Source organism: Diabrotica virgifera, chromosome 2 (assembly GCF_917563875.1).
Source record: "Diabrotica virgifera virgifera chromosome 2, PGI_DIABVI_V3a".
In the NCBI taxonomy this organism is placed as follows: domain Eukaryota; kingdom Metazoa; phylum Arthropoda; class Insecta; order Coleoptera; family Chrysomelidae; genus Diabrotica; species Diabrotica virgifera.
In genome coordinates, this window is record NC_065444.1 from 126,086,247 (window position 1) to 126,103,999 (window position 17,753).

At 33.9% G+C, this 17,753-nt stretch overlaps 1 protein-coding gene across 1 annotated transcript; it reads left to right on the plus strand.

Moving 5' to 3' along the window:
* The first annotated feature begins 5,911 nt into the window (after positions 1-5,911).
* LOC126880786 (uncharacterized) lies at positions 5,912-10,596 on the plus strand. The gene is made up of 3 exons (XM_050644844.1): positions 5,912-6,174; positions 6,921-8,520; positions 10,492-10,596. The coding sequence occupies exons 1-3, from the start codon at positions 5,912-5,914 to the stop codon at positions 10,594-10,596; spliced, it is 1,968 nt and encodes a 655-aa protein (XP_050500801.1).
* Positions 10,597-17,753: the final 7,157 nt, after the last annotated feature.

Sequence of the window (17,753 nt, forward strand, 5' to 3'; positions counted from 1 at the left end):
TTTCCCTTAAAGTCGCCGGTTTACGAAATATCGAATTTATTTCTTTCATTTGCACCATACTGTCGGTGGAAAATAGTGTCGCGCACGCTTGATTAGCAATTAAAAAACAAAGGAGCTTTGAATATTGTATTGCAAAAGACTCTTCGGGATTTCATCAATCGATGTTTAAAGAATATCTACCTACCTCGGCAACATTAAAATTTTCAGTTTTTCACATAGTTTTTGAGGGTTAAAAATGGCCGATTTCGCAATTTTTCTATTTTTAATCGCTTATATGTCAAAAACTATCATTTTTAGAGAAAAGTTACTAAAGACCTTTTCTGTTTGGAATGATCCAAAAAACCTAAAAAAAACTTTTTTCCATGAAAAAAAAATAATTTTAGGAAAAAAACAAAAAAAAACGTTTAAAAAATGTTTGACCACCTTTTGGTCCTGGCAACATGCAAATTTGTTAAAAGGAGTCCTTTTCGAGTAAGATTGCGCAAAAAATCCGAATTAGAATATTTTTCCTAGCGGATGCGCAGTGGCTTTCTGGACTAAATAGTTTAAATAAAAAAAAAAACGTTTAAAAAATGTTTGACCACCTTTTGGTCCTGGCAACATGCAAATTTGTTAAAAGGAGTCCTTTTCGAGTAAGATTGCGCAAAAAATCCGAATTAGAATATTTTTCCTAGCGGATGCGCAGTGGCTTTCTGGACTAAAATAGTCCAGAAAGCCACTGCGCATCCGCTAGGAAAAATATTCTAATTCGAATTTTTTGTGCAATCTTACTCGAAAAGGACTCCTTTTAACAAATTTGCATGTTGCCAGGACCAAAAGGTGGTCAAAAATTTTTTAAACGTTTTTTTTTGTTTTTTTCCTAAAATTATTTTTTTCGCATGGAAAAAAGTTTTTTTATGTTTTTTGGATCATTCCAAACCGAAAAGGTCTTTAGTGACTTTTCTCTAAAAATGATAGTTTTTGACATATAAGCGATTAAAAACTGAAAAATTGCGAAATCGGCCATTTTTAACCCTCGAAAACTATGTGAAAAACTGAAAATTTTAATGTTGCCAAGGTAGGTAGATATTCTTTAAACATCGATTGATGAAATCCCGAAGAGTTTTTTGCAATACACTATTCAAAACTCCTTTGTTTTTTAATTGCTAATCAAGCGTGCGCGACACTATTTTCCACCGACAGTATGGTGCAAATGAAAGGAATAAATTAGTTCTTTCGTAAACCGGTGACTTTAAGGAAAAATCCCGAAACAGGTCGATTTTTATTTTTAAGTTATGATATTGTAGCATATATGGTATACTAGTGACGTCATCCATCTGGAACGTAATCGATGATTTTTTAAACGAGAATAGGGGTCGTGTGCTAGCTCATTTGAAAGGTTCTTCAATTCTCTATTCAGTAATATAAACATTTACATAATTATTTATACAGGGTGTCCAAAAAATTTTTATTAAATTAAATTATTTGACAAAAAAGAAGTAGAAGGACACCCTGTATAAATAATTATGTAAATGTTTACATTGCTGAGAATTGAAGAACCTTTCAAATGAGCTACCACACGACCCATATTCTCATTTAAAAAAATCATCGATTACGTCATCACGCCCAGACGGATGACGTCACTAGTATACCATATATGCCGCAATATCATAACTTAAAAATAAAAATCGACCTGTTTCGGGATTTTTCCTTAAAGTCGCCGGTTTACAAAATAACGAATTTATTCCTTTCATTTGCACCATACTGACGGTGGAAAATAGTGTCGCGCACGCTTGATTAGCAATTAAAAAACAAAGGTGTTTTGAATATTGCATTGCAAAAAACTCTTCGGGATTTCATCAATCGATGTTTAACGAATATCTACCTACCTTGGCAACATTAAAATTTTCAGTTTTTGACATAGTTTTCCAGGGTTAAAAATGTCCGATTTCGCAATTTTTCAATTTTTAATCGCTTATATGTCAAAAACTATCTTTTTAGAGAAAAGTCACTAAAGATATTTTCTGTTTGGAATGATCCAAAAAACCTAAAAAAACTTTTTTCCATGAAAGAAAAATAAGTTTAGGAAAAAAACAAAAAAAAAACGTTTAAAAAATTTTTGACCACCTTTTGGTCCTGGCAACATGCAAATTTGTTAAAAGGAGTCCTTTTTGAGTAAGATTGTGCAAAAAATCCGAATTAGAATATTTTTCCTAGCGGATGCGCAGTGGCTTTCTGGACTATAAGTGTATTTAAAAAAAAAATTAAACAAATCCGCTGTTTTTAAGTGTATTTTCTTGTCCCGTACAAAGTACGCCACGCGTGTAGTTATGTTATAACTTGATGCGCGGGTAGTTAAAGGTTAAGATAGTTTGGAGATATTCAAGAAAAACGTTTTATTAATTTGTATAAATTATTTGGATATAAAAATAATAATAAACGACATAAAAATAATCACTTTTATTGTAACTTATGAGTTTTAATGCAATTGTAAAATAAACAACTGAAAAATTTACTCCTATGGGAGAAAAAAAATCACGTGGTTCTTTGTTGTTAAATGAGATACATATGCGCTCTGCTCGGTGTGCGAGCCGCTCGCGCGCAGCGTATTCGTCAGATTAGTACGTGTTTTCAAGTGACGCACAAACGGCACGCACACGGCGCACCACGATCTAAATTCTGTCGGTTTTTCAACAAGCTTCAATCCAAGATGGCCGACGGTCGGAATGTTTTGGCAAGTGCGTCTGTAAAACAACGCGAAAAACATGACGAAAAGTTGAAAATTTACTGTTTTCATTGTAAGAAAAGTTCAACTTGCACAGTGCAATGCGGGAAATGTGAAAAATCGTTCCATTCATCCTGCTTAATTCAGGCAGCCACTCAGAAGACTGCAGCTTGTCGTCACATTCCGGCTTATGGGTGTGTCGACTTTTGGGAGACAGAGAAGGGTCTGTATGAAATTATCATCAAACTTCTGGAGGAAAAAAATAAGCTATTGGTGGAAAACAACGATTTGCTGAACAAAAATCAGGTAATTCTTCTAGAAAAACTGGACATCGCAAGAAGTGAGGTTAGAAAGCCACCAAAGCCATCCCCTAAAAAGCTAACAGGAAATTTTGTTGACATTGGCAACACCGTATTACCGACAGTTTCGCAAACTGCAGTGGAAGGAGTGAAAGATGACAACGTCAAAGTCGTCAAAAATGTCACTGTCAGTCAACATCAAAAACAACAAAAATCGCAATTGCATCACAATACTCAGCCAGATCAAAGCCACATTGCCAATGATTCCAATCTAAACTCACAACTCTCTTCTGAGTTACAAATCCTTCCCGTCATCCAAGAGGAAGTGACTGAAAATGATGGTTTCAAACTGGTGTCATATAAAAAAAGAATACAAAACAGAAGACCAAGTCCCAAGAAAGGCATTAACACTGATAACCTACTAAAGGTTGTAGCACCTACTCCAATTAAATCATGGGTATTTATATCAGGTTTTACTCCTGAAACTGAAGCAACTGATGTTTTCAACTTTCTCAAAAAATATGAGCTTGACCAGGACTGTGTGTGTGAGAAAATGGTTACCAAAAAGAACCACCTATATAGCTCTTTTAAGGTAGGAGTTCCTGAGATAAACAATGATGCCATAATGTCATCTGATTTATGGCCACTGGGAACTAACATAAACCATTTTCTCCATGTTCAACGCCCTCGATCCTCAGTGAATCCGCTGAAGAAAACCGTGGTGCAGTAAATGTTCCTGTACATAATAATAATAATAAAGGTATTTTAGGAAATTTTAAGAAAGCACAAAAAACTATTTTACACTGTAATATACAATGTTTGCGTACCTCCTTCTTAGATCTGGAGGTCCTCCTCAATGAAGTATCAGCAGATTGCTTATGTATAAATGAACACTGGCTAGTATCTGAGGAACTATTTTCAATTAAAATTAAGAACTACAGAATGATTTCTGGCTTTGCAAGGACTGTGGGCTCTCATGGGGGTGTAAGTATATATATTAAAGAAACCTTTGATTCTGTTTCATTAAATCTTGAAAGTTTGTCTCTTGAAAAACATTGTGAAATAACAGGTGTACATTTGGTAAAATTTGATATTCAACTTGTCACTGTGTATCGTACCCCAGATGGTGATTTAAATCAATTCTTCAATACAATGTCAAAAGTTTTCAAAAAGTTAAATACAAATAAACCTCTTATTATAACAGGGGATTTCAATGTGCACTTCAATGAAAGGGATATTGCAGCCCTGGATCTGTGCAATTTCTTTAGATCCTATAACCTCAAAAAATCAATAAAATTTAACACCCGTTATAATAGATGTCTTGATAACATATTTACAAATATTAATAGTACCATGTTGCAATCCGAAGCTGTTGATCTTTCACACACTTCAGACCACAAAGGCATATTGTTTAAATGTGAAGTGTCCCAAACTACTTCTAAATCTAGAATAAGCTACAGGCCCATTACAGAGATGGGACTGGCCTCTTTAAATAACAATCTTTGCTTACAAAATTTTGAATTTATTGATTATGAATGTATTGATGTGGACTCAAGGTTTAAAATGTTTATCGATATTTTAACGCAGGCAATAAATCTGTCTTTTCCTGAAAAATCTAGGCTTGTTGAGCAAGGTAAACAATGTAAAAAAAATTCTTGGTTTAATGATGATTTGAAACTTATGAGGGAGAAACTACAATTTTTGACATCTTTAAATAAAAGTGACCCCGTTTTAGTGACAAAGAAAACACTCTCAGAATATAGGAAAAAATACAGACATGCTATACATAAGGCAAAGATTAAATCTAATGATGATTTTATATTAAACTCTAACAACCGTCAACAGGCTATGTGGTCCCTAATAAACTCAAGATGTAAGAATTTACCAATAAAAAATTCATCACTCAATGCAAATAGTTTTAATGATTTCTTCTGTGGTATTGCTGAAAATGTAATAAATACACTTAATCATACTGACCAATCATTCAATACATACCTTAGTTTTATACCACATGCTCCTTCATTCGCCTCTAATCATTGCTCCTTCAGATTTGAGCCAACAAATTTGGAGGAAGTTGTAAAAGCAATTGAAGAATTAAAAAATAGCCAGAGCAAGGACCCGGATGGAATGAACACAAAAATAATCAAGGCAATTAAACACAACATTAGCTTACCTTTAACTAAACTAATAAACTACTCAATTTCATCCTGCATTTTTCCTTCAGTGTTTAAAACTGCGAAAGTCATACCTCTCTTTAAACGTAAAGGTTCGGCTGATGATCATAATAACTTTCGTCCAATTTCTCTTTTGCCAATTCTTTCCAAAGTGTTTGAGAGAATCCTAAAGAAGCAGATCAATGACTATTTTGAATCTAATCGGCTTTTTGCAGTGCAGCAATTTGGATTTAGAAAAAACAAAACAACAACACTTGCTATCGATCATTTTACAGGCAGTATTTTGGAAGGATTTGAAAACTTTCTTGATACCCTTGCCTCGTTCCTTGATCTTACTAAAGCTTTTGATTGTGTCACTCATAGTATTCTTCTTAAAAAATTACATGCCTATAATTTTCATCCTATGTCTATTCAATTGATTGAGTCTTATCTATCAGATAGATTTTTCAATATGTGTTTTTTAACCAGCTCAAATCTGATAAAAAACCTTTGATGTATGGAGTGCCTCAAGGGTCAGTTCTAGGTCCAATATTATTTCTCATTTATATAAATGACTTGGGATTTTCACAAGAGGGCCCAGTAAGCACAGTCCTATTTGCTGATGATACTACATGCTATCAAAGTTACCACCCTTCCCAAATCAGTGATATTGATCTTGAGACCACAGAGAGCAATTTGTTCCAATGGTTTTTGGCAAATCGTCTCTCTCTCAATAACTAAATGGATGGAGAAACATGGCGCCTCAGAAGAACGGTCGTGTTTACGACTCGGAAGTTAAGTGTTGTAAAAAGTGTTATAAAGTTGCACAAAGTGGTCTATTATGTGCGAATTGTGGAACGTTATCCCATAGTGGCTGCCTGAAGCAACTAAAATCGATCAAATATATCGATGATGAGACAGTTATATGCTGTGAGGAGAGTGTGAGGTTAAGTGATCCACCAAACAAAACCTTGGATAGTGAAGCTGACGATGAGGATCCGAGACAAACTGAAATAAGGTACTTAAAGAAAATTATTAATCAGAATGAAACAATAATATCAAATCAACAAATTACGATAAATTTATTGAAGGAACAACTAGATTTATTTAAATATATGCAAATAGCTGATCAGTCGCCATCTACAAAACAAAATACGAATTCAATCAACCATTCAAACAGAGACCCAAATTTTGAACGACCGAAACAGTCTAGCAGTAAAATATATCCAAAAAACGAAAACACTACACCCGCAAAAAATGTTGCTGTAAATGAAAGTCTAGTTGTTGATAAAGAAAGGAGTTCCCCAACAAAAACTCTATTTAAAAATAGTACCAATAAAAATAAACAAGTTGTTTCCTTAATCGAAAATAATAAACAACTATCAGCTGATATTTTAAGAATACAAACGGAGGCAAAATGTTCAGATATCATTAATTTAACAAACGATGAGAATTTGATAAATACTGAGAGTAAAAATTCGGTTCCAGTTCCAAATAATAATGGGCAAGAATGGAAAACTGTTAGGTATAAAAGAAGGAATGGACCTATTGTTATTGGCAATAATGAAAACTCTGAAATCAGTGGTGTCCCAAAATTTAGTCATCTTCATGTTACTAGGGTAAACCAGCATACAACGGCAGATAATCTTAAGAAGATGTTAGAAAAACACTTTCCAGAAGTGATATGTACGTCCTTAACGGCTAAGCATCCCAACATATATTCATCCTTTAAAGTCTCAATTTTTGAACAACATTTTGGTTTAGCGATGGACCCAAAACTATGGCCCGTAGGCTCTTATGTAAGCAGGTTTTTTATGAAGCGTCCAACACATACTCAAATAAAATGAAGGATGAAGAAACGACCGTTAACCCTCCATCAAATTTTCAAAATAACCTAATTCAACAAGGCACGGTAAGCATGTTTCATGTCAATTTACAGTGTATATCAAATAAAGTCGATATGATCAATGCTTTTCTTGCGGATAAAAAGTTCTATGACGTCATATGTTTTTCAGAGCACTGGCAAACTGAAGAAAATCTAAAATTAATTAACATCTCCGGCTTTTCACTAGCTAACTTCTTCTGTAGGGTTGAAAAGAAGCAAGGTGGCGTTGCAATTTATGTAAAAGAAAATCTTATGTATTCTTCTCTTAATCTAAATGAATATAACGTAGAGCAAACTTCAGAGTTTTGTGCAATTTATATACCTTCAATGAGAACCAATGTTTTAACTGTATACAGATCAGGTAATGGTGACTGTGACTTGTTCTTGGTGAATTTTGAGAATGTTATAGCATTCTTACTTAACAAAGCAGACAAACTGATTATACTTGGGGATTTTAATATAAATTTTAAAATTAAATCTGACTCTTCTTATGATATTCAAAATCTGTTAATGTCTTTTGGTCTAGAAATAACGATAAACGATTATACTAGAATCACATCTCAATCCAGTAGTTGCATCGATAACATTATGACTAACTTTTCTGAAAATATCTACAGGGTGGGCGTATTTGAACCTTGTTTCTCTGACCATCGAGCACAATTTATATCTATTGATTCTGATCTTAAAGTTGTTGACACTAATCAATCACTTCAACGGTCTATTACTTCTTCTGGTTTGCAGAAGCTTAAATATGCACTAGCTAGTACAAAGATGGACTTTTTCTATGACACCAATAACGATCCCGATGTCTTGATGTTCTTTTTAACTGAAACTTATAATAACTTAATATTAAAGTTTTTTCCATTAAAAAAAGTACGACAAACTGCTAAAATAACACCCGTGCAATGGTTTAATGACGAATTAAGGTCTTACAGATCTAATCTTTCTCTCATTAAACACATGGCAGATGTCACTAAGGATCCCGATATTTTCAAACTATATAAACAACAAAAATATGAATATAATCGGCAGTTACAAAATGCTAAAAAGTCGGCTTACTCTGGTTTTATTACTAACTCCAATAATAAACCTAGAGACTGCTGGAAAATATTAAACTTCGAAAGAGGCAATACAAGATCCAGTTCGGTACAACCAGATCTATCTCCAGACGAAATAAATCAATTTTTTATTACAATCGCAGAGAATATAATTACATCCCTTCCCACTATTAATAACGATATCCTCTTCAGTTACAGAAACTATCCTTCCCCGAGTAAGTCCTTTTGTTTCCGACCCGTTGTGGAAGATGAGATCTCTCAAATAATTAAATCTCTTAATAATTCCAATTGTAAGGACGTTCACGAAATTAATAGCAAAATTTTAAAAGAAACTCACCAAATAGTTTTAACACCTTTCACTCATCTTATTAACTTAATTTTATCAACTGGAGTATTTCCAGAAGCACTAAAGTACTCAAAGGTACTACCTATCTATAAAAAAGGTGATTCCTCGAAAGCTGACAATTACAGACCCATAAGCATTGTTTCTACATTCGGGAAAGTGATTGAAAAGGTGATCAAACAACAATTATATTCTTATTTTGAGTCTAAAAGTTATTTTAGCAACTCGCAATATGGATTCAGAAGTGCTCGTTCTACTACAAACGCGGTATATAATATTGTGAGCGAGGTGATTGAGGGGCTTGAACGTGGCAATCGCATAGCAATTTCTCTCTGCGATTTGTCGAAGGCTTTTGACTGCGTTTCACATGACATTTTGCTCCACAAATTAAACTATTATGGAGTCAGAGGTATCCCTCTTAAGCTTATCTCTTCGTACCTATGTGGTAGACACCAGGCTGTAGTCTCTAAAGGTTATCTCTCCGATTTTCGACCCGTAAAACATGGAGTCCCACAAGGTTCGGTCTTGGGACCTCTTTTATTCATTATATATGTCAACGATTTGCCTCATTTCATATCTCCGTACAAATCAGTACAATTTGCGGATGATACGACATACATAATATCAGGTAATAAAAATGAGGATTTAAAAATGGCTTACGAGGAAGTCTCTGATAAATCTAGCACATGGTTTGCTGCGAACAAACTAAAACTCAATACTGAAAAAACGCAGGACTTGATTATATCTGCAAGTGGTTTACATGGCGATCCAGATGACAAAGACACTGCTAAACTATTAGGAATAACCATAGACAATCGATTGAACTGGTCGGCTCATATTTCACAAGTAAAGGCGAAGCTGTCTAGTTCATTGTTTCTTATTCGTCAACTAGCAAGGGTTGTCAGCTTTGAGACATTGAAGGTGACATATTTTTCTTTATTTCACTCACACCTAAGCTATGGATTAATCTTATGGGGCAATTCAACAAATGCTCTTCAAATTTTCAGGATGCAAAAGAAAGCTATCCGGATTTTAGCAGGGGTTAGTTATCTGGAACATTGCCGACCTCTCTTCATCAAATTAAAAATTATGCCGCTACCCACTCTGTTGATATATCAAGTTCTGACTGAAATTCACAGAAAAAGGTCCCATTTAACAAAGCAGTCTGATGTTCACGTTCACAATACGCGATACTCTCACTATTTACGAACAAATCGCTCTAGATTGCGTCTTTCAGATAAAAATTGTCTTAATTATAACTACTACAATATTTTACCAAAAGATATTAAACAGCTAAGCTGTAACAGTTTCAAAAAAGTAATAAAAAGGTATCTGTTGAAACATTGCTTTTATTGCTCGGAAGAATATATGACTCATTGCAGAACATCTACTGAAATGCTTACCGTGACACAAAATATTTTTTGTTAATCTATATTCTTGTTTGTGATACATATTTATAAGTTGTGTTTTATATTTCTGTTTTATATACCTTGTGATTTTATATACCTTGTAATTTTTATATTCCTTATTTTGACTTTGTAATTTTGACTTGCTACAAACAATTTTTTTTTTTGTAAAGTAGTTAAATAAATCTATCTATCTATCTATCTATAACTCAAAATCACAAACAGTGAACTTTACCCTAAGACATAACACCATTACACATCCCATTTTAACAGATTGTTCACAGGAAGCTAAATTTCTTGGTGTTTATCTTGATCAGGGACTCACTTGGGAACGGCACATACTGAAACTTTCCCAAAAGCTCTCAAGCCAACTCTTTTTATTTAGAAACCTATCTAAGGTTACCTCCCTTCAAACCCTTCTTACATCATATCACAGCAACTTTCACTCACGACTAACTTACGCAATCCTTTCCTGGGGACACTCTTGCCAAAGAGGTGTTTGGTCAGCAGAGAAAGTGTATTCGCATAATCACAGGTCAGGGTTATCGGGACGATTGTAGGCAGTCTTTCAGAAACCTGAGGATTCTCACACTACCTTCTGTGTACATTATGCAGTGCCTGTTGTATGTTCATCAAAATGTAGATCTGTATAAAACACAACAGCATACTTATCAGACTAGAAATCATGATGCCCTTGTACCAGACTTCAGTCGACTTGAGAGGACCAGAAATGGAACCAGATACCTAGCATTGAAATTTTATAACTGTATACCAATATCTATTAAAAGTCTTGATTTTAACCAATTTAAGAGACAAATTAAAAATTATCTTCTGATGGGTGGTTTCTACTCATTTGAGGAGTACTTCAGATCTAAATTTTGTTTTGTCCTGTAATTTAATTAGTGTTTAGTTTTTAAATTTTAGTAATAGGTTTTTTTTTTACTGAAGTACTGTCAACTTTTAATGTAATTTTAGACAATTTTAATTATTGCTGACCTGTAAAAGTACATTTGTACATTATTACCAATAAATACTCTACTCTACTCTACTCTACTAAACGCTTTGATGGTTCGCAATACGTATTTGGACGGGTTTGCGAGTGGTTTGTTGGTTTTGGCGCGCATGAGTTGAATATTTAAATGGAATGGTCGGAACTGTCGGAAGGAAATTGATGTTTACCGTGGAAAATCATTATTGTGGGATCCTCAATAAAGAACCATTTAATTTAAAGAAACAACTTAAATCCGATCTGAACGGAAATAGAAGCAGAAATAAAAAAATGTACATGCGGACCTTTTTAAAAAATGTTAGTTCATTGTTGTACTAAAAATAACATGTATTAAAAATAAGATTTATTATTTTATTTGGGCTTAAGCCACAATTCGAGTTTGAAATCAAGTTTACTTGACCTTTCGACTTTCACTTCGGAAATAGTTATCAATATCAAAAAAACATTCATAAGCAGATATATATTATGTGTCACCGGAAAGCGAAATAGGTAACGCACGACTTGGAGAACCTATAGTTTTCTAACTTCGTGTCTGGTGAAGCAACGCAGTTGAAACAAGCGGATATATTATAATTGTGTCACCGGAAAGCGAAAAAGGTAAGGCACAACTTGGAAGACCCAATAGTTTTCTAACTTCGCTTCTGGTGAAGCAACAGAGTTGGAACAAGCAGATATATTATAATTGGGTCACCGGAAAGCCAAAAAGGTAACGCACAACTTGGAAGACCCAATAGTTTTCTAACTTCGCTTCTGGTGAAGCAACGGAGTTGGAACAAGCAGATATATTATAATTGGGTCACCGGAAAACGAAAGAGGTAACGCACAACTTGGAAGACCCAATAGTTTTCTAACTTCGCTTCTGGTAAAGCAACGGAGTTGGAACAAGCAGATATATTATAATTGGGTCACCGGAAAGCCAAAAAGGTAACGCACAACTTGGAAGACCCAGTAGTTTTCTATCTTCGCTTCTGGTGAAGCAACGGAGTTGGAACAAGCAGATATATTATAATTGGGTCACCGGAAAGCCAAAAAGGTAACGCACAACTTGGAAGACCCAATAGTTTTCTAACTTCGCTTCTGGTGAAGCAACGGAGTTGGAACAAGTAGATATGTTATAATTGTGTCGTCGGAAAGCGAAAAAGGTAACGCACATCTTGGAAGAGCTTATAGTTTCCTAACTTCGCTTCTGGTGAAGCAACTGAGTTGGAACAAGCAGATATATTATAATTGGGTCACCGGAAAGCCAAAAAGCTAACGCACAACTTGGAAGAACCAATAGTTTTCTAACTTCGCTTCTGGTGAAGCAACGGAGTTGGAACAAGCAGATATATTATAATTGGGTCACCGGAAAGCCAAAAAGGTAACGCACAACTTGGAAGACCCAATAGTTTTCTAACTTCGCTTCTGGTGAAGCAACGTAGTTGGAACAAGCATATATATTATAATTGGGTCACCGGAAAACGAAAAAGGTAACGCACAACTTGGAAGAGCCTATAGTTTCCTAACTTCGCTTCTGGTGAAGCAACGGAGTTGGAACAAGTAGATATGTTATAATTGTGTCGTCGGAAAGCGAAAAAGGTAACGCACATCTTGGAAGAGCCTATAGTTTCCTAACTTCGCTTCTGGTGAAGCAACTGAGTTGGAACAAGCAGATATATTATAATTGGGTCACCGGAAAGCGAAAAAGTTAACACAGGGCTTGGAAGAACCTATAGTTCTCTAATTTCGTTTCTAGTGAAGCTACGCAGTTGAAACAAGCAGATACATTACAATTGTGTCACCGGAAAACGAAAAAGGTATCGCATGACTTGGAAGTACCTATAGTTCTCTAATTTTGTTTCTGGTTGTAGGAACAAGCAGATATATGGTAGGGGAGCAAAGTATGCTAAATGTGCAATCACTCGAGCGCTTTGGCGACCTATTGGGTTGTGATTATTAGGTCCTAAAACCAAAAAAGTAAAATTTTCCATTTTAGTGGGGATTTCCCATTTTTTAATTTAATTTTCCATTTCCAACAATCTTTTTTCCGATCATAGCGCCATCTATCCATAATTCAAAAAAATGTTTCGAATAAAAGTTGTTTATTTTTATACAAACAATCCAAATCTGCAATAAGAATCGGGGTCTACCATTTAAGATTTTAAAGTAACCCCCCACCTCACCTCCGTGGGGGGTCGTGTTTGGAACCATTCGATAGATTTTTCAAAAACATTGATAAAGTGTATTTTGCAGTTTTTCGATATGATGTTTATTTTGCGAAAGATCGCGGGATTTGTATTTAAAATTTTAAATTTACCCCCCACCCCTCTCCGTAGAGGGTCAAGTTTGGTATTTATCGATAGATTTTTGAAAAATATTGAACGCGTAGTTTTTAGTTTTTCAATCTGACGTTCATTTCGCGAAATATTCGCTTTTTTTTTGTGAAACTTTTTGACTCACCCATTTCCATACGCCCCGCTCAAATCGTCATATTTTTGAAATATAGACTCTTTTGCATGTACTTAACTTACCTTATCTTAATCTGACAATTTCGAATATTTTAAGGATAGATTTTTTTTCGGGCCCCCCCGAACGAACTCCCCTGTGTTAAGAGCCAATATATGGTGGACGTACATATGCAGGGTACCACGTTTCTCCCCATATGATAATCTGACGCGCTCGAGTAACTGCAAAAATCCCCGCTTGGGCTCCCCTACCATTATATTTGTGTTGCCAGGAAGCGAAAAAGGTAGTTCCCGAAATGTTCCCAAACTGTGGCTTATTCCACATAAAATAGTAAATTGCATAAGATGACACAAGAAAATAGTTTCAGAACAATACCAAAATAAGATGTAGTAGAAGTACAGGACAGAGACATGATTATCTACAATTACTAAACGTTCGTAAGATTCCTCTGGATCGTCAAAATGAAAAAATTTAACGAACAGTAACCGCGCCACGAACGCGCGGCGCACACACGGCGCGGAGTTCGCGGCGCGGATATGTATTTCCGCCTTAACATTAACAATCCACGTCTGGTTCGAAATCTGTATGTGTGTTGAATCCATCTACAGTGCGTCCGTGAAGTAACGCATAAACTAATTATTATTAATAAACAACATTATTAGAAATTCCCGAAACAAGTCGATTTTTATTTTTAAATAACGATTTTTTGGCATATATATCATACTAGTGACGTCATCGATCTGGGCGTGATGACGTAATCGATGATTTTTTAAATCAGAATAGTGGTCATGTGATAGCTCATTTGAAAGGATAATTAATTATCTATTCAGTAATATAAACATTAATATAGTTATTTTTATACAGGGTAGGGTGTCCAAAAATGTTTTTTTAAATTAAATTAATAGTCACAAAACGGAGAATGTATGTAATTTATTTAATTCTAAATACGTTTTACTGCTGTCAGAAAACAGAAAAAAAAATTATTTGAAAAATGAATATTGATTTTCGCTTAAATGAAATGTTCAAACTGCCAAGAGGCAGTTGGGTGGCCGCTTTAACATTGAATTTAAGCGAAAAAGAATAGTTATTTGTTAAATAAACATTTTTTTTTTTGGTTTCTGAACAGTTAAATGAATATTGCATTAAATAGGGTGAGGCAGATAACTGACCTATTAGAAATATCTCGAGAACTAAAGGCAACAGAATCATGAAAATTGGAAAAAAGGGGTTTTGAGGGATGATCTATTAAATGAAAATATTTTCATCTCTTTGCAACTTCCGGTTATACCTTTCCGGTTTATTTAAATGGGACACCCTGTATATTTTTACATATTTGGATTCTCCTCAATATCTTCTTTCTTAAAATATGAGATTTTGTAATATTATACAGGGTATTTTAAAAGATATTTACGTTTTTTTATTAATTTCGTAGCAATATTCACACCCTGTAGAATTGTAATGGTTGGACATTAAAAACTCTGCTTACGTTCAAGTGATTTTTAATATAGTCTATTATTGTTAAGAATCATTAGTATAGCTAATTTTGAAATATTAGTATACAGGGTGGGTCGAAACTCGGAATGAATATTTTCTGAGTTTTTTTAAATAGAACACCCTGTATTTTAGTATTGTAGTGAAATGATATTTCATAGTACTTTTTTATTTTATAAGTATTCCCTATACCTAACTGCTTTAATTTGTGAGTTATTGGTGATTGAAGCTAAACATTAATTGCAACAAAAAATACGTAAAATTTTATTAGGTTGGCCATGAAAATATTCAATCACAAACAATTTTTCAGAAATAAATACATATTAATCCAGACCGATCCTTTAAATTACCATTAATGGTTTAGCTACCAAATAGCTACGTAGTTAAGATTGTTGGTGCGACTAACAATTAAGCACAAATTAAAGCAGTTAGGTATAGGGAATGCTTAAGAAATAAAAAAGTACCATAAAATATCATTTCATTACAATACTAAAATACAGGGTGTTCCATTTAAGAAAACTCAGAAAAAACCCATTCTGAGTTTCGACCAACCCTGTATACTAAAATTAAAAATTTAGCTATACTAATGATTCTTAACAATAGTAGACTATATTAAAAATCATTTGAACGTAAGTAGAGTTTTAGTTGTCAAACTACTACAATTCTACAGGGTGTGAATTTTGCTACGAAATTAATAAAAAAACGTAATTATCTTTTAAAATACCCTGTATAACATTACAAATCCTCATATTTTAAGAAAGAAGACATCGAAGAGAATCCAAAAATGTAAAAATATACAGGGTGTCCCATTTAAAAAAACGAAGTTATAAGCAACTTCCGGTATAACCGGAAGTTGCAAAGAGACGAAAATATTTTCATTTAATAGATCATCCTTCAAAACCCCTGTATTCCAAATTTCATGATTCTGTTGCTTTTAGTTCTCGAGATATTTCTAATAGGCCAGTTATCTGCCTCACCCTGTACAGTGCGGTGGAATAAGTGCTGCCCCCCCTGTTAACTTGTTTATTTTAAGAATATAAGGAAAACGCTCGGACAGGTTGATTTTTAAACTAACCATAGTATATTATAGCATCACCGTTTCGAACTTTACGCGATGTCTCTTCAGGTGACAGGCATAACTTTAATTTTTTTAAATGGTAAAGTACATCATGTGATGCCTCATTTAAAAGCTCTTATAATACTGATTTCAAAAATGTATAACACTTTAATCCTTTTTGAAATCGTAGGCGCAAAATTTCGGTCGAACTCTTTTTAAACGCATTTATTTTTTTCGAATTCTGAGAAAACTAATAAGTATTTTTTTAAAATTTAAGCGCAGAATGAAAGATTAGATTATTACCGATGGCTGAGAGCCCCTTAGAATAAACAAAAAGTTTCTTTTGAATGATATATTTGAAATTTAAAATCACACTAAATTTTCTCTTTTTTCATCACTGTGACTTATTAAAATAAACATTATAGGAGTTCTCAGGGATTTTGGACCATCGAGAATACTGTAATATTTCATTCTGCGTTTAAATTTTTCAAAAATATTTATTAGTTTTTTCAGGATTCGAAAAAAATGATTGCATTTAGAAAGAATTCGACCAAAATTTTGTGCCTACGCCCTCAAACAGGATTAAAGTATTATACATTTTTGAAATCAGTATTTTAAGAGCTTTTAAATGAAGTGTCACATGATGTACTTTCCCATTTAAAAAAATCAAACTTATGGCTGTCACCTGAAGAGGGATCGCGTAAAGTTTGAAACGTTGATGCTATAATATACTATGGTTAGTTTAAAAATCGACCTGTCCGAGCGTTTTGCTTATATTCTTAAAATAAACAAGTTAACAGGGGGAAACACTTATTCCACCGCACTGTATAAATTACATGCATTCCTCTTTTTGTCTCAATAAATTTAATATCCTACGAGCAATAAATGAAAAGTAGATTTCTTGTTTACTTGCGTAACTTTCGCAATTATATACTCATAACTATCGTTTGTTGTAAAATATCTTATATTGTCTTGCCTTGGTTAAATCAAGTTTCATTTGTTTTCTTCGTAATTCACCTTGTTCCAAATGAAATTCCTGTTTCTTAACAATATTCTATTTTCATTGCCTTAATACTCTTTATTTTTATTTTAAAGGCATAAAGACGTTATTTTTGCAGGTGTCTTTTTTGTCTTTGTTCTGCAACAAGGAACCAAAGTCACTTGGTTCGAAATTGAAAATCTCCAATAACTCCATTTTCAAAAAAATGTTAGTTGGTTCCTTGTTGCATAACGGGGTCCTTTATTTATTTAATTATTTTTATTAATAAATCTTGCAGTCAGGACACCCCATTTTATCAGTTGGAGTTTGTAGGACTTTCAGGAGAAAAAATGTTGCTTCATTTTTTATAAAAAAAATTTGTATGAATATGAGAAGCATTGGAGAAAAAACGCTCCACTGGGACCGATGTAGCAGGAATAGCGAGAACATCTCGATCTCGGGCCATTTTACTTAAACGTACTTAAATTACGTAAACATAGTTTTTCACCAAATGAGAATATCAGGAACATCATCCGTCGTTACTCTACCAGCTTTAAAATAGTTATCTATTTCTTCCTGCCATGTTTCAAGATTAGTTCGTTTGGCGTACAAACAATCAAAATTGATTAGATTTATCTTCCTCTTTTCATCACATATTATTAGCAACAGAAGTCATCGGAATGTGCCGTCATCTGGCATTTGCATGTTATAAATTTATGTGAATCATAGTGTCTTTTACAATTTCATACTTGTTTTAATTTTGGTGACCATTTGTTATTTTGGTGACCATTGCTGCTACTGTCTCCGTGACCATTTGTTATTTTGGTGACCATTGCTGCTACTGTAAATGAAGAATTTGACAGACAGCCTCTAGAGTCAACGGAGACAGTAGCAGCAATGGTCACCAAAATAACAAACGAGGAA